Source organism: Corythoichthys intestinalis, chromosome 14 (assembly GCF_030265065.1).
Source record: "Corythoichthys intestinalis isolate RoL2023-P3 chromosome 14, ASM3026506v1, whole genome shotgun sequence".
NCBI classification, from domain to species: Eukaryota; Metazoa; Chordata; class Actinopteri; order Syngnathiformes; family Syngnathidae; genus Corythoichthys; species Corythoichthys intestinalis.
The window spans coordinates 33,456,794-33,480,111 of NC_080408.1; the positions used below are offsets into that span (position 1 = coordinate 33,456,794).

General features: G+C 37.6%; 1 protein-coding gene across 4 annotated transcripts in view; it reads left to right on the plus strand.

Annotated features, from left to right (window-relative positions):
- Window positions 1-18,603, plus strand: part of LOC130929740 (SH3-containing GRB2-like protein 3-interacting protein 1) — a 34,886-nt gene extending 16,283 nt beyond the window's left edge. Inside the window, exons 1-16 of one of the 4 annotated variants that reach the window (XM_057857171.1) lie at window positions 3,587-3,856; window positions 3,944-4,007; window positions 4,119-4,189; window positions 4,260-4,334; window positions 4,401-4,463; window positions 4,545-5,282; window positions 7,183-7,304; window positions 7,439-7,589; window positions 7,688-7,744; window positions 7,886-7,997; window positions 8,485-8,640; window positions 8,727-8,859; window positions 13,219-13,421; window positions 13,628-13,692; window positions 13,801-13,965; window positions 18,247-18,603. In XM_057857171.1, coding sequence (XP_057713154.1) covers window positions 3,802-3,856; window positions 3,944-4,007; window positions 4,119-4,189; window positions 4,260-4,334; window positions 4,401-4,463; window positions 4,545-5,282; window positions 7,183-7,304; window positions 7,439-7,589; window positions 7,688-7,744; window positions 7,886-7,997; window positions 8,485-8,640; window positions 8,727-8,859; window positions 13,219-13,421; window positions 13,628-13,692; window positions 13,801-13,965; window positions 18,247-18,269 — 2,253 coding nt within the window. In that variant the 5' untranslated portion in view covers window positions 3,587-3,801 and the 3' untranslated portion in view covers window positions 18,270-18,603. Of the gene's footprint in view, window positions 1-3,586; window positions 3,857-3,943; window positions 4,008-4,118; window positions 4,190-4,259; window positions 4,335-4,400; window positions 4,464-4,544; window positions 5,283-7,182; window positions 7,305-7,438; window positions 7,590-7,687; window positions 7,745-7,885; window positions 7,998-8,484; window positions 8,641-8,726; window positions 8,860-13,218; window positions 13,422-13,627; window positions 13,693-13,800; window positions 13,966-18,246 lie in introns of those variants that run through there. The other 3 variants (XM_057857172.1, XM_057857174.1, XM_057857173.1) reach the window with 3 other exon arrangements.
- The last annotated feature ends 4,715 nt before the right edge of the window (window positions 18,604-23,318 follow it).

Below are 23,318 nucleotides of genomic sequence, written 5' to 3' on the forward strand. Positions count from 1 at the left end.
GACTATTGGGAAAATAAACAGTCAGAGGGGATGGTTATTAAAAAAACAAAAAAACAAAAAAACTTGTAATCACTACGAAATCTGAATGTCAAAAATTGTTATTCGATATTTTCTGCGTCCTATATGGTATACTGGGGGCGGGATTCAATAAGCTTCGGCTTCTCCCGTCTGCCCTTTTCTTTTCGGGTTGAATTAATTGTAAACACATATAAATGCTGTATGGTTGTTTGGATTTGTTATGCCAAATGGGAAAAAAAAAAAAAAAAATCATGGCTCGGTCAAAAGAGCTGTCTGAAGACCTGCGATCAAGGATTGTTGTTTTGTATAAAGCTGGGAAAGGATACCAAACTATCTCTAAAAGTCTGAATGTTCATCAATCAGACAGTCAGACAAGTTGTCTACAAATGGTGAGAGTTAGGCACTGTGGCTCTCTCCCAAGGAGTGGCCGTCAACCAAAGATGACCCCAAAAGTTCAGCGCAGAATACGCAGAGAGGTAAAAAAGAACCCTAGAGTGTCTGCTAAAGACAGAAATCACTGGCACAGTCAATATCTCTGTGTACACATCAACTGTATTTCAAACTATGGCCAAGAATGTTGTTCATGGTAGGACTCCACGGAGGAAGCCACTGCTCTCAAAAAAACCATTGTTGCTTGTTTAATGTTTGCAAAAAGGCACTTGGACACTCCACAGAAGTTTTGGCAAAACATTTTGTGGACTGATGAAACCAAAGTTGAATTGTTTGGGAGTAACACACAACGTCATGTGTGGAGGAAAAAAAGGAACAGCTCACCAATATCAACACATCATCCCTACCGTGAAGCATGGTGGAGGGGCTGTTTTTCTGCCACAGGGCCTGGACAACTTGCAACTATTAATGGAAGAATGAATTCAGAAGTTTATCAGGATGTTTTGCAGGAAAACCTGAGGCCGTCTGTCAGAAAGTTGAAGCTAAGAAGAGGATTGATGCTGCAACAACACAATGATCCAAAACACAGCAGTAAATCAACTTCAGAATGGTTTCAGAAGAACAAAATACACATTCTGGCGTGGCCAAGTCAAAGTCCAGACTTGAACCCCATTGAGATGCTGTGGCATGATCTAAAGCGATTCATGCCAGACATCCCAAGAATCTGGCTGAACTACAGCAGTTTTGTAGAAAAGAATGGGCCAATATTAGTCCTGATCGATGTGCAACTGATCTGCAACTACAGGAAGCGTCTGGTAGAAGTTATTGCTGCCAAAGTTTAAAGGGCACAAAAAAATTAAATGTGATGGTTCACTTACTTATTTTACCCCCTTCTTTCATTGTTTGCATACGATCCTCAATAAAATATGAGTGGTTTTAGTTAAAGCAGACACTGTTTTTTTCATCTGTGTGATTTTAACAAAGATCAGATGACATTTGATGGTGATTTTATGCAGAAATGTGAGAAATTCCAAAAGGTTCAGATACTTTTTCATACCAATGCATATGACAAAATTCAAAATACAGTGGTACCTCGACATGCAATCCTTTCGACATGTGACATAAAATTTGACTCGTCATTTGTCTTGATATATGACGACATGCTCGATACAAGACAATTTACAACAGCGCCGCAATTTCATTGTCATTTCGTCATTCCCGCAAGAAGGCAGTCCAGCGAATGCTCTTGTGAGAGAAATCAACATGGGTCCTAAGAAGGCTTGTACAATTGCTGAAAAAAGGACTCGACGGTCCTCCTACGACCTCCATCCGCCAATCTTTATAAATTAAGGTGACAATTATTATTATTGTAACATCTTCAGGGAAGTCCCCAGCTTTGTAATGTTTTTAATAATTTATTTTAGAACTTGTGAAACAACACAGCTACTGTCCACCGTAGCCGATGCCAACAACAACAGAACATGAAAAGTGAAAACTCTTCCGCACCTTTCTCACTTTCTCTTCAGTCGCTGTGCGTTCAGGAACAGCATTTTGGGCTGTGGAACAAATTCATCATGTATTCTTATGGGATAATCCTGCTCAACATACGACCATTTCGACTTACAAACCAGGTCCTGGAACGAATTAACATCGTTTGTATAGGTACCACTGTAATCTTAGGATAAACTACAAATTTCTAATGCTAAAAATACTATATTGTATTGAAATGTAACAAAATGTAGCTTCTCTGATATGCATATTTTCACAAAATGAGACATTTTTTATGTAATGGAAATATTTTAATGAAAAGAAATCCTAACAAAAACAACAAAGCTTAAAAACCGCAATCTGAGTTGATTGCATTTCAAATACCGTATTGGCCCGAATATAAGACGGTGTTTTTTGCATTGAAATAAGATTGAAAAAGTGGGGGTCGTCTTATATTCGCGGTCTAGACGTTATACCCATTCACGACGCTAGATGGCGCCAGATATCATTGAAGCGATGTTCTATCATGACCAGGGGTGCACATAATTTTTTTGCCCAGGTTCTCAGGGGAGGACCTGGAGATGTGACTTGGTCCTCATTGAGCTTGAGAGACGACCCGCCTGATGCGATAAATTTATGACAAGCTTTACTTAGAGCCAATTAACTTTAATTAATTATATTAACAATTAATGCTTGATTAACATCAACTGGCACAACAAAATTGCCATTACTTTGAAGTGAAATGTAAAGAAATAAAAAGCACCAATTCAAAATAAAGGGCATTATGCGGCTCCCACATTAACTCCAAGCCTTTTTAAAAGTGGGATGTCCTCCTCATAAGACCTCATTGAACGTGCATGTTTAGCTTTGTAAAATGCGAGCAAAAACATGTTTGTCAGTGGATGTCGCTGTTCATTACCTTTATTCCGTCCTATTCCGCCACTTGTCCATAGGGCGAGTATGGTCCTGTTTGACATCGATAGTTTGCTTAATTGCCACATGCGCTGTTTTTTTCGTGCTTTTCAAAGTTTGGATGGCTGAAATTCTTTGACCCTACATAAAATGCGCTGCTCTTATCGGCGACATTGGGATTCTCACGGCACATTTTGTACCGCATATCCGTGCGAGCATCATTTGCTTCTAGCCATGGTACATCCTGTAGCCACTTTTCAGCAAAAGTCCTTTTTTTTCGGTAGCTCCGGTGACGTCTCTGTCGTCTGTCTGTCTTTTGACGGGGGTGGGGGAACACGGAAGTAATTACTCAGTGTGGCCTGCCTGTTCGACATTTTGAGAAGTTATTTTCTCGCGTCCGCCACAAATACAGTGGTCAGCCATCGGTACGCAAAAGCGTATGGAAGCCGTTGAGGGCCAGCGCATTTGTCTACGTCCAGTATGCATGCGCGCATGCGGACCACTTATGTGCACCCCTGGTCATGACAGATCTCAGCTACTCTCAAGTTTAACCAATTTGCAATATTTTATTGCAATGTTTTTCCTTATTCAGATTTGTTTCAAGACCACAGTTACAGTTAGACTTCACTTTGATGGTTAATGCACTTATTGCAATTTTGTTGTTTTATCATAATAGATTGGTTTATTTACATTTGAAAAACCAGAAGCCATCCATTTACGAATGTGATTGCACTTTAGTTTACATATTTAAATGTTCAGATATTAAGATTTGAATGAGGCAAAATAAGGTGTTTTTTCTCTCAAATATATTGTTATAATCATTTCTTTCAAAGATGTGCTGTAATTACTTTCTGTATAAAAATTAATTTGGTGTTCAAAAAGTCTTTTTTCAAACTTGAGTCTTGAAAAAGAGGGGGTCATCTTATAATCAGGGCCGTCTTATATTCGGGCCAATACGGTATATGTCAATTCAATGTTTCCAGAAAAAGTCTGATGATTTTGTTGTTGTTGATTGTTTTGCAGGGACAGATAAAGAGGCACCTATCATGTAAGTGCATCTGTTCAACAATGTACTTTTTTATACTGATTTTAAAGAGCAGGTATACATTTGATACTTTATTGTGTTTGGTTTTAGGTGAAGAGATTGCTCGACCGAGACGCTCTACACCAACGCCAAGTGCTGCTCCTGACATCCCGAGGTTTTTAAATGTTATCTATTATTGACACATTCGCAGCCACTAACAGGGATAGAAATCCAATCCATTCAATGGCAGAATCCAAGATTTACGGCATCCACTTTTCCTTTGCAGTGACAGACTACCACAGACCATCCCTGCCTTCTTTGGCATACCCTCAGAGACCCATTATCCAAGATATGATGGTATCGGAACTAAAATGAATACATACGAAGCTGTTACAGAGGAGTCATCCTGTCACTATGTGATTTTTAGTGGTTCCGGTCAATGTGTGGGGAAGAGCAAGGCCAAGTTCGGACTCGCCTCTGAGCAGAAGTTTTCCAACAGGAGGTATGTTTATTGATACACATTCCCAATCGCTTAAATTTTGATTACTGTGTCCAACCCTTGTTACAGCTCCTCCTCCACTCCCTCCCAAAAACATAACGAGAAGTCAAGGTTATCCTTCACATTCTGCTGGTAAATAGCTTTACAAGTTTACTGAATTTATATGCAGTGGTCTAGGTTTTAATTGATTTTTTTTTTTTTTTTTTTTTACAGTCGATTTACCCAACGGAAGAGCAACTCGCAGTTCTGCCCCCATCTACCTGAACGTCCTCTCTCCCTCCCCGGCCCCTGACCTGGACGATGTGTTCGGCCCTGTGGGTAGCCCGCGCACCTCAGAGGACGGCACGTCTGCCAGATGGGTTACGTTCACAAATGAAAGACCTCCGCCACCGGATGAGCCGGCGCCACCCCCTCCGCCGGACTCTCCTGCCCCAGACACACCCTCATCAACACCCTCGACCCCATGCCTCTCACCTGGACCGCCACCTAACGAGCCCCCGCCTTCACCCCCATTTTTCTCTACTGACTCTTTCTCACCGCTTGACTCCCCCCCTTCCATCACACTCGGACCTCCTCCTCCGGATGAACCGGCGCCTCCCTTGCCTCCTTACTTCTCTCCCACTAGTTCACCAGCAGTCTGCCTTGATGAGGAGGCAATAGATGAGGAGGTGCTCCAGTTTTCACATTACTCACCCTCCCCACTATCAATCAGCCCTGCGCCTCCTCTGCCAGCGGAGAGAAGATCTCCTCGAGCAGGAGTTATATCGCCCTTGGTTTTAGGGGTGGTGGGGGGTAAAATGACTCCAGACGGAGCACACCTAAGAGACGATATGCCAGAATTCACAGCTTCACCAAGAGAACTAACACCGAGCTTCCGTGGAACACCACCTCCTCTTCCTCCAACCACATATCGATCTATTATGTCTTCCCCTGGGCCTTACTCAGGTAGCCGTGAGTACAGAGCTCTTCATATAAATATTCACCTGCATTTGCTAGGTCATTCCTGAATTGGAGAACATTTGGGCTTCAAAATTCTCGAAAAATAAGCTTTGTTTTCTAACTTTCAGCTACAAATTCATTAATAATCAGTAATAAACTATCAAATGTTTGATTATCTTATCCCAAAGATCAATTGTAAAATATTTATTACATTGGTTATTTGGTGTTTAGTATAAATCACAGTAACAGAGTTGCAGGTAACAGCGTTGTAAATCCGTACTAATGTTAGCTAAGGTATTTCTCAGGAGTAGATGCTCGCAGTTTAGCAAGCTGTTACTTCTGACTGAAAAGTCACATTTGCTTCTGTAAATAAGTAAAAAAAAAAATTTTTTTTAATTGTCTTATTATTTTCATATCCATAACAGGGTTCCACGAGGTAGAGTGAGACATTCAATCAAGGCAACTGTTTTTTGAAAATATGAAATGTAGAAGCGTGCACATAAATTTACCCTACCCAATTATATGCGGGAGTGGGTTGGGGCCATGTTTGGTGATGTAAAATCCTTCAGATCATGTGATTCACTGCTTTATTCTTCTTCTACCATGATAAAAAGGAATGGAAACAGGGTTGCGTCATGTATGATGTGGGACACACATTCCACTAATAAGAATTATTATTTGAAATATTTTGAAATATTATTCCTAAAAATAAGTAAAGCAAATTAAAATTTGTTATCCTAACGTTTTTATCTGAGATTCAGTTTGGTCATTGGGGGTGGGAAGGACAAGAGAAAAAACAAATTTTAGGGGGTACTCCAGATGTATTTAAAGGGAACCTCGGACTTGTAGGCTCTAAAAAGCCACAATTGTTCTCTTTCACTAAAATGTGTTATCAGAAACACATATAATATTGCTATTGATTTAAAAATCTATAATATTTAGTGCATGTTTTGACCGACAGAGGGCGCCATGTTTTTATACCTCCAATGGACGCTTGGGGTGATGACGTAGATTGTCATTGTCACTCGACAATTACTAACGGGTTACTGCAATTCCTTCTCCACGGCGAGACGTCCAATACACGCGCTCATCGCTAAAAAGGGAGTACTTACTATTTGTGTTTTTATTGCATCTTTTATTACCTTATCATTGCCTCAAGATACTTTTTGCACGTGTTTCCCTTTCATACTTTTAAGCATTGTTTTCTTGTGGTAGCGTTCAAGCACATTGTTGATATGTTAACCACATTAGTCAAGTAGCATATTTAAACCACCCTTATTTGATATTACTATGTTTAAGTATTTTATCAAGGCATCGTTATTATGTTCTCTCTGTATGCATCCAAACAAAAAAAGCGGAAAGCGCCCGGTAGTACTTTGGTGTCAAATTCGCCTCTTGTAGACGTTTCACTGGTGTAGCACATTTTGGCAGAACAGTTTTTTTTCTACTATGATCTCGTCTCATCCCGTCTTACCTGTTAATTTTGCTTTTGCTGCTCGTTTTGTGAAATATAGACAGTGCTGTCATGCTCATTAATTTTCCTCTCGGGTTAAATTGAAACGGTTGAACAGATGATATGTTTATGTCGTAAGAGTCATACTCTGGAAGCCCGGCAGCGTAAAGGTTAGAGAGGTTTCAATATCAAATTATTTTAACTCATTATTACGTTTATCTTTTAAGAACTACAGGTATTTCTATCCGTGGATCCCTTTAAAAAAAAAAAAAAATTAAGCAGTCTTATCTCTGAGTATTTTTAGATTTGGTCACAGGACAAGTACATTTATTCAGAAAACGCATGTTTTAGTATTTTGTATGTGAATTATTTAAAATTTGAATTGAATCGTTTCAACATAAATCTGCCCTCCTGCGATATGAAGGCAGCATTAACCTCAGACTCCGCCATGTTCCCTAGACCCATCTTCGCCAGCTCGTTCCGCCACACCGCAATCTCGAGGCAGTCCGGTTCCTCCTCCTCCTCCACCGCGACCTTCTTCGCGGCCAAAGTTGCCCCCGGGAAAACCAATCACAGACCTGGTATGTATGGCGTTCGAGTCTGACCTTTGATTTGGATTGTAGTCACCAAAAGGCTTGCTTTCTGTGAATATATTCAGTAAAATACGTATCATTGCATGCATCATTATTAAGGCATTGTGTTTTTATGCATCTAGACTCGTCCCTTCAGTCCTCCAGTGTCTGGAAGCCCCCCACCTTTTGCCCCACTAGCTCGGGCAGAGAGCTCTTCGTCAATCTCCTCTGTAACGTCACAGAGCGCAGCATCCACGCCGACTTTAGGCCGGGATCTCAACATATCCAACACAGGTGCCTGTGGGTTTATCCAGCTTGCCTATCCTTGTGTTGTCAGCTCACCATCATGTTCATTCATTCACTGTTCTCTCCCCCCTTGTCTGCTCACTCAGAGGCATCACAGCCTCTGGTCTGGTTTGACCACGGCAGGTTTTATTTAGCTTTAGAGGGTGAGTCAAGTCAGAATGCACCGTGTTCTGTCTACATCATCCTCATTGCTCATCCCTTCTTAAATCCTAGTCATGTAACTTTCATTTAGACTTTTTCTGACTGATCGTTTTGGTGAATGTACCTTTGTTTGTTTCATTTAGGATGTTCAAGAGGGCCCAGCCCACTTACCATGGGACCCCAAGACACTCTTCCAGTGGCAGCTGCCTTCACAGAAACTATCAATGCCTATTTCAAGGGAGCTGACCCCAGCAAGTAGGCCCACATTTTGCCTCAATGAATGACATGAGTCCTGTATATTTAATTGAACTTGTTTTATGTATTTAATCATTTTTCAGGGTTTTGTCACGTTATATTCACTTCTCAGCGCCAAAGTTGTTGTAACGTTAATTTCGGTCGAGAGCAGAGGGTGGTATTGAACAAAATGACGACCCCAGAGATGAAAGAACATTTTACAATTTTGGAAGAATTTAGTTGGAAAAAACAATAATACTTGAGATTTCTGCATGTATTGTAGACACTATTTTTGGATTTCAAATGTATTTTTAAAAAATGAAGGACTAAATATGGTATAAGTGCAATCTTTTCACATCTAAACATTTCTTTGGTTTTGGTCTTATCTCAGGCTCAACTCCCAAAAGTCTTGGGCTCGGGGAGGTCTACAGCAAGCAAATAACCTGCTCCTCCCACAGGGCAAATGAGAATTCTACCAGTGAACCACCCCTTTTTCCTGCTGTTTCAGGTGTGTTGTGAAGATCACTGGGGAATTGGTGCTCTCCTTCCCCGCAGGCATCACCAGGCATTTTGCCAGTCACCCGACTCAACCCATTCTCATCTTTAGCATCAGCAACTACACCCGACTGGAGCAGGTCCTCCCCAATCCGCAGTTGCTGTGCTGGTAGGCTTATGCAGCAAGAAAATGCACATTTTGACGCAAATTAAAAGGCATTGACCAAATGTTTTTTTCTTCTCTGATGCGTTTAGTGATTCCCCAACAGACAGTGTAGACACAAAGGAGTTCTGGGTGAATATGCAAAACTTGATGAGTCATCTTAAGAAAGTGGCTGAACAGAAGCCTCAGGCGACATACTACAATGTGGATATGATCAAATATCAGGTACTTGTCTATCTGTCTAACTATCTATATGTTCACCCATTGATCAGTCCATCCAACCTTTTAATCCAGGAGTCCGTTCCAAAACAATTCCACATCGGGCCGCAGTGGGTGCAGGATTTCTTTCTAACAAAACACGACGACACCTTTGCACCAATCTAGTGTCTTACAAGCAGTGTTGGTAATCTTACTTTAAAAAAGTAATTAGTTACAGTTACAAATTACTTCTCCCAAAAAATAATTGAGTTAGTAACTCAGTTACATCATTGTAAATGTAATTAGTTACTCAGCAATGTAACTAACGTTACTTTTCATGTTCTACACATTATTACATACCATTTTGGCCCAAATATAAGAGGAGTTTTTTTGCATTGACATAACACTGAAAAAGAGGGGGTCGTCTTATATTTGCGGTCTAGACATTATACCCATTCACGACGCAAGATGGCGCCCGTTATCATTGAAGCGATGTTCTGTCATGAAAGATCTCAGCTACTCTCCCCATTCACGACGCTAGATGGCGTCAGATATCATTGAAGTGATGTTCTGTCATGAGAGAGCTCAGCTACTCTTTTTAGTTTAACCAGTTTGCATTATTTTATTGCAATGTTTTGTCCTTATTCAGATTTGTTTCAAGACTACAGTTACAGTTAGACTTCACTTTGATGATTAATGCAGTTATAGCAATTTTGTTGTTTTATCACAATAGATTGGTTTATTTACATTTCAAAAACCAGATGCCATTCATTTACAAATGTGATTGCACTTAAGTTTACATATTTAATTGTTCACATATTAAGATTTGAATGAGGCAAAATAACATGCTTTTTCTCTCAAATATATTGTTATAATCATTTGTTTCGGATGTACTGCAGTTATTTTCTGTAAAAAAATTAATTTGGTGTTCAAAAAGTCTTCCTTCAAACTTGAGTCTTGAAAAAGAGGGGGTCGTCTTATAATCAGGGCCGTCTTATATTCGGGCCAATACGGTAATACTATAACATCTTTCACATCAACATTCTATAACATTTTTCACATGAAATATGTTTATCATAATTGACTGAATTGAACTGAAAAAACATAGGTCACAGTTTTTACTTTTTTTCTCATTTCACCTATGTAGGACTGTAATGGGATGCAAACATTAACTTTCAAATGCTGTGAGAAAAAAGCCTTTTTGATTTTCCTGTTGTATATACCTGTATATATATATGTGTGTGTGTGTATATTAGGGGTGTGACAATACACACAAGTCGTACTGAACTGATCACAGTTCGGTGCCAGTTCAGTGCAAGGGCCTGCATTGTTGGCGTGGCCGTCAAAGCTGACCGAGTGGAATCACAGACGAAGAAGCTTTTCCCGTTGAAAATGCTTGTGAATAAATGCTTAAATCCCTGAATTCTTTATAGATGTAGACGTAAAACAGTCTCGATTCTTGGTTAAAAGCAAAAAAAACAAACAAAAAAAAAAAAAACGTGCAGTTAGCATTTATTTTAGTCTCTTTGCTAGTCTCTTGGTCAATGTGGCAACAGCCATATGTAAACAGAGCTTTTCCGGTGAAAATTCTTGTAACTAAATGCTTAAATTCCTGAATTCTTTATAGATATGGATGTAAAACAGTCTCGATTCTTGGTTAAACACCCCCCCCCCAAAAAAAAAAAAGTGCAGTTAGCATTTATTTTACGTAAATATGTCGAAGAATGATGTTAGTCCGTACCGGTTAGTTTCTTCCATTGACTTTTTCACAACGTCTCAAAATGCATGCCATGCATGGTACGAAAAATATACTAATTACCTTGAATCCCCAAACAACTCACTTCTCAGCTTTTGTACTTTTTCAACCTAAATCCGGCATTAGAACGCGGCATGTGTTGACTAACTGCGAATAACTGAAGCGGACTGTAGGACGGCCCTCTACTTGAAGGCGTTGCGCAGTGGCTTACGGAGGTGACCCGTCAATACAATTATAAGGTCAATGTTATACCAATCTATTTACCAATATACAGGTAAGGTTCTGAATCTCCTGTCTTTGCTGTTGTTGTTTTGTTTAAAAAAAAAAAAAAAAAAAATTAATGCAAGGTTCATGGATACGTCATTCAAGAAAAGTTTAAGACAAGTGACTGTTTTAGCTGGTAAAAAAAAACAATAACAAATTATTATTATATTGTAGCATCTACAATGACAACGCCAACTTGGTGATGAAAATGCATACTCAACAGGAAAACAGTACATTATTTTCAATGAATTGTACCCACCTGGATGCCACGAACTATATGGAAAGGACTTGCCCTAGAATTTAAGATGACGCTCGTCACGCTAAATGCTAATGATAATGAGACCGCGAATGCCATGCTAAAGCTCTGAGCCACCTAGCATCTCGTTTTCAATGGCGTCGCCAACCATGTCCGTCCTCCTCCCTCCAGCTCTGTTTCCTCCCAGGCAACTGTAACAAAATCTGAGAACTTGCTGTTCATTCAGCCAAATTGTACTAACGCCACTAACTAACGTGCTCCTTCACTTCCTCAGTCACGGAAACGGCGTTGCAAAGATGGGAAAAGTAATTCATTACAGTACTCAGTTCTGAAAAAAATAATCCCATTAGTGATGCTGTTTTACTCTAACGCCATTATTAACAACACTGCTAACAAGTGTAATCAGTTGAGTGTAGTCACAGGCATGAAAATCTCTCACCTTTCGACAAAATTCGCCGTTTTGAAGTCAAAAAGGGTGACCTTCGTGAATTGTGTAGATCAGAGATTTTTAAGGGGGCAGGTTGGGAGATTTTTTAAAAATGCTGGACACTTGGTATGCAAGCGGGGAAAGCGGCACAAAGCCAGAAAAACGCACCAGAGTGGCTAAAACGTATTACTTATTTCAACGAAACAAAGGAGGGTACACTGTTGTGTCCTGTCTATTCAATGCCAAGCTTGGCTGCATGTCGGCCGTTAATGAACACCTAAAGTGCCATCACCCAGGTGTAATTTTGGAAGATGACAGGAGACAATTACAAGCTGGCAGATCGTAAGTCTAACTAACTAACTAACTAACTAACTAACTAACTAACTAACTAACTAACTAACTAACTAACAACATATTTTATTGAAGCCTGTCGCGATATGCAATAAGTCCATTTATCGCACGGTAAATAAAAAAATGAGGGCTGTAATTTTTACGGCTGCGTTTTATCGCCGCGTGCGTGCGAGCATTGATTTGTGCGTGCGTGCTGATGGTATATGAAACAACAGTTCCTTTCACAGATGTTTGTTGATCATTAACACGCTGTAGAATTAAAGTTCAGACATACAAAATAAGGAGATATATCTATATTAAACATTGTAAATGTTAGCTTTGCTACATTGAGGCTAATGGGGGGAAAAAGACAACCTACTTTAGCCTGCTATAAAACATTGAAAGTCTTCTCCAAAACGCAAACTTGCGTTTAAAAGGTGAAACTTCAAAAATAAAAAAATGCTGGTTAACAGGATTTGCAAACAAAAAAAATGGAAAAAAAAAAAAGATTACTGCCAACATATGCAATGACAAAAAGAGCCTTTTTTGCGGAGTGTAAGCTTACGGTTAGCGGTTTAGCGAATGTACTTCCAGTGAACATTTCAAAATAAAAGCATGTCATGTTCGTCATATAAATAACGATTTCTGGAGTTAATCCCACAAACTTCGGAATTCAGATTCTATACTAATAGCTTTAAAATGACACCCTTTATGAAAAATCTGTTTGGCAATGAATAATTATTATAATTATTGAAATACTTTTATATATACTAGTATACTATAATATTAATGCTAGATATATTTTTAAGAATTGTTTTAAATCATGTTGGAAAGGCGAAGTGAGTGTTTTGAATCTGTTTACATTCCATTCACTAGTTAATGCTATCAGCATTTGACCTCATGGTTAATTTGTGATTTATTATTGTTATTTACGTGTTTATTTTTACTTTAATAAAGAATTTAGGTGTTCCAAAATGTTTTCGTTATTTAATAAGCGTCATTAAAAATTTCATTGCTAAATTAGTTAAAAAAATACAATTAAAAAAAAGGGGGGGGGGGGTTATTAGTCGACTAATCATAAAAAGAGTCGTCTGACTAATCGGGAGAAAATTAGTCGTTTGGGACAGCCCCAGTTGTACAGTGTACCGGAATATATTTCCTTTACACCCTTCTCCCCATTTTTAACCCCTGACCCATTTTCATGCCTGTAGTCAGGTGCTGCTCGTTTTAGCAGAAACCTCATTGGTTAAATGGCCTGTGCTCGATCGTTAGGAATAAAAAGCAGGACCCACAGAGTCCCTTGAGGAACGGTTTGGAGACCCCTGATCTAATCCTTCCTTCCGTGTGTCTCAGGTGGCAGCAGACGGTATCCAGTCGACTCCTCTCAATCTAGCTCTGAGCTGGCGCGGTGATGCCGATAACACAGACCTCAGAATAGACTACAAATACAACACGGAGGCAATGACAAGTCCAGCACCGCTCCACAATGTCCACTTTCTGGTTCCAGTGGATGGCAGCATCACCAAACTCCAGACTATGGTGCCACCTGCCACCTGGTAAGGCTTTTCTTCTGTGTATTTTATTTGCAGAAATGCTTTTTAGATGTACACTACCTCTCATAAACCTTTTGCCTGAGGATTGTTCTAAGGTTTGAGTCTGGTAATAGCCATCCAATCATGTTTTCAGTATTTTTTGTGTGTGTGTGTTGTAACCTTTAAGTTTACTGTGGAAATTTTACTGTATAAGATTTTTTCTTTTAAAGGAATCCTGAGCAGCAGACGATACAGTGGAAGATTCCCAGCCTTTCAAATAGATCAGAAAATGGAGGCAGGTTGCCTTTTGAGTGCTTTTAAATGCCATTTATTCTATTCTATTCTATTCCTACATATTTCACGACAACAAGTTTTCATTTTATGTCTAATTTTTGTGGTGCAGGAGTTGGGGCGCTCCTGGGCCGCTTCCAGACGACAGAGGGTCCATGTAAACCCTCCCAATTAGCAGTCCACTTCACCAGTGAGGGCAGCACAATGTCCGGTTGCGATATCCAGCTGCTTGGGAACGGCTACAGGCTATCCCTGATAAAAAAGAGATTTGCTGCAGGTAAGTCGGAGCCTGGACGTCTCAAACTTGCAGTACGGGGGCAAATTGCGCCGCACATGACAATATTTGGTGGCCACCTTTTTGACATCAAACTGTAGTATTTGTGTGTGGCCTGCTCTTATTTTGCTATGGGAAATAATGAAAAAAAAAAGCTTTAAAAACATGAATCAATAATATGAAAAAAATAATTTAAAGATGATTATATACTGTATATGTATTAATGCTGTCAGTTAAACGCGTTAATAATGGCGTTTAAGCAAACCTCCTTTGATGCCGTTAATTTTTTAAACGCGCCATAAATTATGGCCCTTCCCTCATCCCGTTGTTTGGAATTCAAGATAATGCGCGTTCTCTTGTACACCAGTTTTGGGGGAGAGCCAGGAATCATACTGGTTACTTATCCTGGTAAAACCTAATTTTGTGTTTTAATGGCCAAAATGGAGCACGTTGAGGCTGCATGACGAACGTGAAACCGCATGGCCGCTTGGCAGCAACCATCATGGTTGTTTTCGAACACGTTTGGAAGAAAATACAGCAATGAACCTCCTGCCGCCATGTGCAGCTCTCGTGGCTGCTCAAGACGCACTATATATGGGCAAAAGCACACGGAGGACCGGGGTGGAATCCCCGTCAAGTGAAAAGTAACTTTAGCTGTTTTAGCCCAAAATGTGGCACTCTGAGGTGAATTGTGGCATTTATTGTTGTTTATTGAGCTGCAATCGACAGGTAAACTGTAAGTGAATGTCTGGAGCTCACTATTTTCGGGCAAAAGGACAGATGATCGGGGTGAAATCCACATTCTCAGACAAAATGTAATGGATTAAACTTAAATGTGGCACTCTGAGGTGGACTGACTGGTGCAACCCCTCCCCTAAAGTGAATAAACGAACTATAGAAATGCTTTGGAAGACAAGCATTTTGGTGTGTTCACATAGGCGGAGTTCGACTTTTGGGGCAGGGGGTCACAACATGTTGATGACCCCGAAACGCAGTGTCAGCAATAAAATTAACTTACAAGTATATTTATAATAATAAGACAATGAGCGTTTTTGTTTCCCATCATTCTTGGGGGAGTTCTAAATCAGGCTGCATAGGCAATACTTTTCACCAAGATCGTCAACCATTGAATATTGCACTCCCGCCGATATCGTGCCAATGTAGTTACCCTAGTCAAAAATTGTATCCCCTGGGCGGAACCATATGGAGGTAGATTTGTGTCTTTATTATTCAATCAAAAAAAGTTGCTTCAACAAAAAAAAAGTTGCTTCAATCAAAATATATATTTTAAACCAAAAAAATGTCGCTTCAATCAAAAGTAAATGTGTTTGAATGCAAAAATAAGTTTGAAACTCAAAAAAACTTAAAAAAAAAAAAAAAAATGCATGTGAAAGCTATTTTTCTTTTTTTTTTTTTTTTTTAATTGAAGCAACTTTTCTGATTGAAGTAATGTTGATTTGTGTTTGGGCCACATTTTGGCTAGGACATTTTTGTCCTTATTATTCAATCAAAAAATAAGTTGCTTCAAAAAAAAATATAGATTTTCAAAAAGAAAATCACTTCAATCAGAAAAAGAAAAAATTCATTCAAAAAAATTTTTTGAATACGAAAAAATATTTGAGATGTAAAATTTTGCATTTGAACACTTAATTTTTCACTGAAAAAGTTTTCTTTGAATCAATCCTTCTTGGTTTAGGAGATTTGTGTCCAAATCATTCAATCCCCCAAAAAGTTGCTTCCATAAAACAAATATACATATTTTCAATCAAAGAAAAAAACATTTTTAAAAAATATTTCTTTTCTATTTTTTTTTTTATTTTGTATTTTTTTGAAAATTATATGCAAAGCAAATGACCGTCTAAGGTGCTAAAAAAATAATACCCGTTATAAAAATACATTTTTTTGTTCATTTCATTCATTTTTGTGGCAGTTTTATTGCTTTACAACTTTTATATATATATAGGAAAGTGAATTACATGCAATGACACTTTTTGGCCTCCAGGGGGGCCCTGGCCCCCGCTTAAAATCCGCTTCATTTTATCTCATTTTTCACATTTCATTTTTTTGTAATTTAATTCATAAATAATATTATAACTTATATAATAATAATATAACCAATGATAACAAATGATATTTCATTAAAGTATATACAAATATAGAAAAGTAAAGTAAATAAAATAAAGCTATATAAAGTCAAATACAACTATTATAGATTCTACCAAAAAAAGGACTCGGGCATGAACCCTTGATCTCAGAACTGTGAGCAGACGTGTCTTCCTCTGTTCCGGCCTTTTATTTTGAAGTTATTAAGGGAAAACTGAAGTTTAATTCATCTTTACAAGTGTACAGTTGCCCAACTCTTGTTTCTAATGAATTTAAATGATGTAAGGTTAGCACATTGGTCAACTCTTGTGCTAAAAGGTGCATTTAAAACTTTAAATATATAATCATTTTTGCATAAAAAAATAATTAAAACAAAATGCAAACAATCACGAGTTAACTCTGGACTGCATGCACTTGACAGCATTAGTATCATATTTGATAAAATAATGACCCCCCAAAAAAGATGGTTTTTTTTCACCCTAAAAAATGTGAGTTAATTTCAAGTTAACTATGATTAAATGTGATTAATTGGGATTAAAATTTTAAATTGCTTGACATATTTAAAAAAAATAAATAAATAAAAATAAAATAGAATTGAATAATAAACATGTACATTTGAAAAAGCCACGGGCGATAAATGATATAAATCATTCTACATATAATAATTATAAGAACGAAACAAATTGCAATCGATAAAAAATTAACAGTAGATAATTGATGAATGGATTAATAAATACATAAATTGAAAAAAAGAAAACTGGCCTATATTTTGCTCTGGGAATTTTTTTCTCTGATGGCTTTACACATAGACTTCACTGTCAGTAGACGGGAAACGGGGCACGGGGCCGATACGTAGAGTGCCTATTTTCAAGAACTTAAAATTCAAATATTTTCAAAACCAAAGCCGTTAGCGACCTTAAAATAAAACAGGCACCTCCCTGAGTCATATATGATCTCCATGAATAGCGACATAAAAAATTTCAGTCGTTCCATAATAAAATCCCGATTATTTTTTTTATACAAGTATAACAAAACTTGGCTAATGGCTATAAAATTCTCAAATTTTACGCAACATGCCCTAAAATGACCAAATGCAGAGATAATGACCTATATTTTCAGGATCAATAGCAATATTTAACTTATCATATAAGTTTTTGCCCAAAATAGCAACTTAATTTTTTCTTATGTAGTGCAAGTTTTCAACAGCTAATAAATCACTCAATTTTCACATCAGAAACTTAATACTTGAGGAAAGCATGCAGAATCATCTTAGTTTTACTCCACAAAAACAAAATTAGCATTTTCTAAGATACAATCAGAACTTATTTAGGTTGAATTCCGATGTTACTATTGCCTCAACATGGAGGTACGTATTGCCGGCTATGAATCCCTCGTCTTTTTTAGATCGAAATGTTACATAAAATAAAACACCTAAAAGGTGATTTTTTTTTTTTTTTGTATGGATGCAGGAATGTCTAAGTTACTACTTTTTTTTTTCCGGCCAAAAAACGGGCAGTTGGCCGAAAATTACCTGATCATTTGAATGTAAAGTTACGCTATACTGTGTATGGATACAACAAGACGGCCATCACAAAAGAAATAGCTTTTTAAGTTGAAAATTCTTGTAAATAAATGCGTACATCCTGGAATTTCTATAAATATGAACATAGAGCAATCTAGATTCTTGGTTGAAAGCAAAAAAAAAAAAAAAAAAAGCCAGGCAGTTATAATTCATTTTACGTAATTATTTCGAGCTAAAGTTACGCAATTTTTTTCCATGCATTTTTTTCCCACAACGTTTTAAAGTGCATGCATGGGGCTATTTTATATGATAATTACCTTGAATCCTTGACCAAATCACTATTGAGAAACTCCTGCCTGCTTGTATGCAGTAAAACTTTCCTCCTTTTTCCACCTAAATCCATCGTTTGAACGCAGCGTGTGTTTCAGTTTATCACAGTGAAAGCCAAACGCTCTGCCTGGGTCAGCCACCAACAGGAAAGTGTGGCACAATGTTTGTTGTAGCTGTCTTGTCAAATGATGCTAAGCGTTTCCTTGATGCAGCAAATTCTCTATTTACAATGGTCCCCCTATAGATGAATTTTGTGCCCCCTACTTAAGACACACATCAATACAAAGTGGCTCTCCATTTACTAATACTTTTTCCTTTTTACTTCACAGGGAAATATTTGGCAGATAATTAACGGACCTGTATGAGAGCAAAAACAGTGGAAATCACAGTTTTTGACCTGAAGACAATGAATCGGTCTTTAGTTTCATATATTTTCAACTTGAGACCATCCATCCAAGACGGCTGATGAGTGTATGCAAAACATTTTGTTGTTTACTTGAAATGCTTTTGAGCCCTCCATGAGTGACATCTTAACGGATTCCTGGAAACATAATTGTGGAACCATACAGTGATGCCGCCAAACTACTCCCAACTTTTTGTCTTACTTGTTGTCTTTGTAAATTTACTGTAAAAGATAATAGATTCTATATTATGATTAAAATCTTAAAGTGGAAAAGGTACTAAAAGTTCTATGGTAGGGTTACTTTGTCACTGAATTGTATTCAGTTTGAGTTTATTAACTCATTGGCTGCCACTGACAGCGATAGACGTCTAATCCACTTGAACTGCGAGAAGGCAGGCAGTGAATGAGCCCTTGGATTATTGGATTAGATGTCTATCTCTGTCATGATAGCTAATTAGTCAAAAATAATAATAATTTTAAAAAGTATTTTTTAGCTTCATCTTCAATCAGATTTGGATTTAATGACTGATCACTGTCTTATATTTTTCAGTATGCAGCCTTGGGAATGACGTTTCATCAAGCATCCACTGTTTTTGCAGAATACATGTTATCTGTCTGAACTTGTTTCTTAGCTAGGCATAAACTAAATGAGACTCTGAATAGTGCTCAAACTACGTAAAACCAGGGGTGAAAGTGGCTAGAATTTCTTGCCGGAAGTCTGATTCCTTTTTTTTTTTTAATGGGTATGGGGTGTCAAACCTCCTAAAACCACTGAAATGCAAAAAATCAAGGGTTCAATCCTGGGCTCCGGCCTTCCTGTGTGGAGTTTGCATGTTCTTCCTGTGCCTATGTGGGTTCTCTCCGGGTACTCCGGTTTCCCCCCACATCACAAAAACATGCGTGGTAGGCTGCATGCTCTAAATTGTCCCTAAGTATGACTGTGTGCGCGAATGGTTGTTCGTCTCCTTGTGCCCTACGATTGGCTGGCAACTGATTCAGGGTGTACCCCGCATATTGCCCATTGTTAGCTGGGATTGGTTCCAGCGCCCCCGTGACCCTAGTGAGGATTAGCGGCTCAGAAAATGAATGAATGAAAGGTTTAACACATGCATTAGGCTACTGCATTATACTGGAACAAGGCATAAATGAGAAACTGATTTCTATTCAAAATTGTATTTTTTCCACTGATTTACAAAATTCCATCTAAAACTCCATCTAATTTTTATTTTCCCCTCATTTCTTCAAATCTACAGTCCCTGACAAAAGTCTTGTCGCTTATCCATTTTGTAGAAACAATTGCTAATAACCTGACTTTTAATTATTCAATTGGTTTCAGAAATGCCCCATATGAAAGCTAAGACCCTCCCAAAATTATGTTGAATGTACAAAAATGAAAAAGATTTATCATTAAATGAAGACATAAAGGTCAAATTTTGGCAAGACAAAAGTTTTGTCGCCTACAGAAAGTAGTGTGAAAATTAATTAAGTATATTACATAAGTACTGTATTTGTTTATTGTAACAATAAATCAACAAGATGGCATCAACATTATTAACATTCTGTTAAAGCAATCCATGGATAGAAAGACTTGTAGTTCTTAAAAGATAAATATAAGTACAAGTTATAGAAATTTTATATTAAAACCCCTCTTAATGTTTTCGTTTTAATAAAATTTGTAAGATTTTAAATAAAAAAATAATCTAGTAGCCCGTCATTGTTGATGTCAATAATTACACAATGCTCATGGGTGCTGAAGCCCATAAAATCAGTCGCACTCAAGCGCCAGCAGAGGGCGACAAAACTCCAAAAAACACAAGTAACAAGTGGACATTGCACTGTGCTATCATTTTAATCTGTTTGAGCGAGGCATGTGCATTAATTGCGTCAAATATTTTAACGTGATTAATTTAAAAAAAAAAAAGATCCCCGTTAACGCAATAGTTTTGACAGCCCTACTAATAACCGGATTTTTAATTATTCAAATGATTTCAGAAATGGCCCATATGAAAGCTAAGTCCCTCCCAAATGATGTTGAATGTGAAAAAATATATTTGTTTCACAGAAAAAAGATTCATCATTTAATGAAGACATTAAGGTCAAATTTTGGCAAGACAAAAGTTTTGTCGCCTACAGAAAGTAGTGTGACAATTGAACAAAAAATACTTCAAATACAAAAATATGTTACATAACATAAGCGAATTCAGTAGTGTTGCTGTGAGATCCAAATGTAATATTTTGTGTGACTTCCATGGGCCTGAAGGACTGCATCCATGCAGTTCGGCAAGGATTCATACAATTTATTGATGAAGTCATCAGGAGCATCAAAGAATGCAGTCTTGCATGCCTCCCAGAGTTCATCAACATTCTTGGGTTTCGTCTTCCATGCTTCCTCTTTCATCCTACCCCAGACATGCTCAATGATGTTCATGTCTGGTGACTTGGCTGGCCAGTCCTGGAGGATCTTGATCTTCTTTGCCTTGAGGAACTTTGAGGTAGAGATTGAAGTATGCGATGGAGCACCATCCTGCTGCAGAAGATTTGTTGATATTTCAGACTATTTATGTTGCCTAGCCTTACATAAATGAACAAAAATAAGTCCAATGTGCACATTAACATGGAAGGTTAAAATAAACCTCATCAATTCTTTCCTTTCTCTTAAAGATCTGATCAATTTTCTGTTGCATTACTCCTTTAGTTCAACAAGCTTGTTTTTTTCCCCTTCTATTTGTTGTTCCAAAAAACGGAGAGGGCTCTGGCTGCAAACCGCCCCTCTCAAGCTCTTCTTCCGCTCATCTCGGTCCCCTTTTTTTTGAGAAAGAACATGCATTTGAACCAATCAGAGATTACCATCCTTGCTTATCACGTGTCAGTATGTCAGCTAATTGGACGAACAGGAGAGTCCATGTTTTTTTTTTTTTTTTTTTTGCTGCCTGCGACGCGACTTGTCAGAGGCAGAGAGAGAGAGAGATGCTGGAACGAACTACGTCGAAGAAATAAATGAATGATAAGTATCAGTGGAAATGGATGATGCTACACAAGCTGTTTATTAGGCTTGTTGTTAACACTTGTGTATGTAAATCTGACGTTAGTAGATTCTTATCAGAGATGCGTGTTTGGCAGCGTGGCAGTTTTTTTTTTTTTTTTTTTTTTTGTAACGGTGTTTGGACAGTTGCCATCATCTTTATGGGATTAAAGCGCCGTTCCGGGCGGTTCCGCCTAATAAACTCATAGCGGAACTCCGTTCCAGCTCGTTCCGGTCCACTTTCACCCCTGTGTAAAACCTAATTAGCATTTAATGGCATTTAATTTGTTTAATGCCATTGACGGGCATGTTTGTCCATTCTATTGATAGCCCTGGGCAGGGCTAATTAGCATTAAGGTTCTTTTTTTTAAGTTTTATTTTATGTATTTATTTTTTTCCCCCATTCATTTTAAAGGCTGATTGGCAAAGACTTGTTGAATGACCGTTTGACATACACTGTAGGGCATGTGCAATGAAAAAAATTAACGGATAGGACCTTGGCTGCATGGGATTGATGAAATGCATTTAAAAAATTTTTGTTTTCCACCACATTTTATTGTCTGATTGGGCCTTAAGATAAATAAGGGTCGTGCCATATAGTGGGGAAAGGAGGTTGTAATACTGTATTGAGATAATGCAATGCTGCTTAATCTTACATGGAGGTCATGGTAAACTGAAAAGTTACTAAAAAGTGACGAATGTGTACCAGAAAATAAGGACTGAACATTCATGTATCTGCTTTGACCATTTTTATTTTCACCCACTTCATTTTTCTAATAGCAATATATACAGTAAATATTTAAGTGTAAAAATTGTAGATAAAGAGATATGTTTCAAATATTTCTCTAAAGAATATAAATATGTGTTTGTTCTTGTTTATTGGTGTCAATAAAATTTCTCTTCATCTATTGTTTACCATGTAGGCTTCCCTATAAATATATAAAAAAACTTTATTGTTCATGAATAACTCCGGTGCCGCATGAATCTGCATTGCCTTTCACCACTTGTTTCAGTGTGATGCTTCTCCATGTCAATGAGGTCATAATGCAGTGTACTGTTGTAAAATCATCATATGAATTCATCTAAAATCCTACCCTGGTTTGCTATGTAGAAACTTGTCAATGAATTTGGCATGTCTTGGTGTTTTTACTCACACTCTCTGCTGGACATGTCTTACCTGCACACAAGGCACCTGGTGGTTTTTTTTAATTATTATTATTTTTTTTTAATAACATTTGTATATCAGCTTCATTTTCAGGATTGTTGTAACCACGGTTCATGGCTCATTCAAATTGCTTCCATTTTCTTTGCCTTAATTTGAGCAGATCGAATACGTAATATGTTTTCAATGGCGGTATGTCTTGTATTAAACACAGAATTATGCAAACATTTAATGTACATTTCACTTCCAAAGATTTGAAAAGCAAATATGCGGAAAAGTCAATATAATGTACCTGTTTTACTTGGGTAATAAAGAAAAGAAAATACGAGATCCCTTTCATTTGTACTTGTTCACTGCCACTTTTAGTACAAGCTCCACTTCTTGGCCCTTAGCGGCGACCTGAAATTTAAACAATTGATCCATACAATCTGTAAGTGACGGAAAAACCTAACCCTTTTTATTAATTGATACATATTGAAGGAGACAAAAGTCGATTTTCACTTTTTACAAGTTCTTTTATTCTTTTTTTAAATTAATTTGTATATGTATGTTCTCTAATTTGTATCATAAATGATACATTAAGCATTACATGCAGTTATCGTGGTAATACAAATATAACTAAAGTGAGATTGAACACAATAAGGTTTTAAACTTTTTTTTTTTTTTTACTGCAATGAGGTCCAGAAATGCTTGTCTCAAATGTGATACATTTGGCAGTATAGTTTATGTGAAATTTGGACTTTTTTGTTCATTTACCTATGTTAGGCTACTTATTTCCTTATAATATTAAAAAAAAATATTTGCATTATCTTCA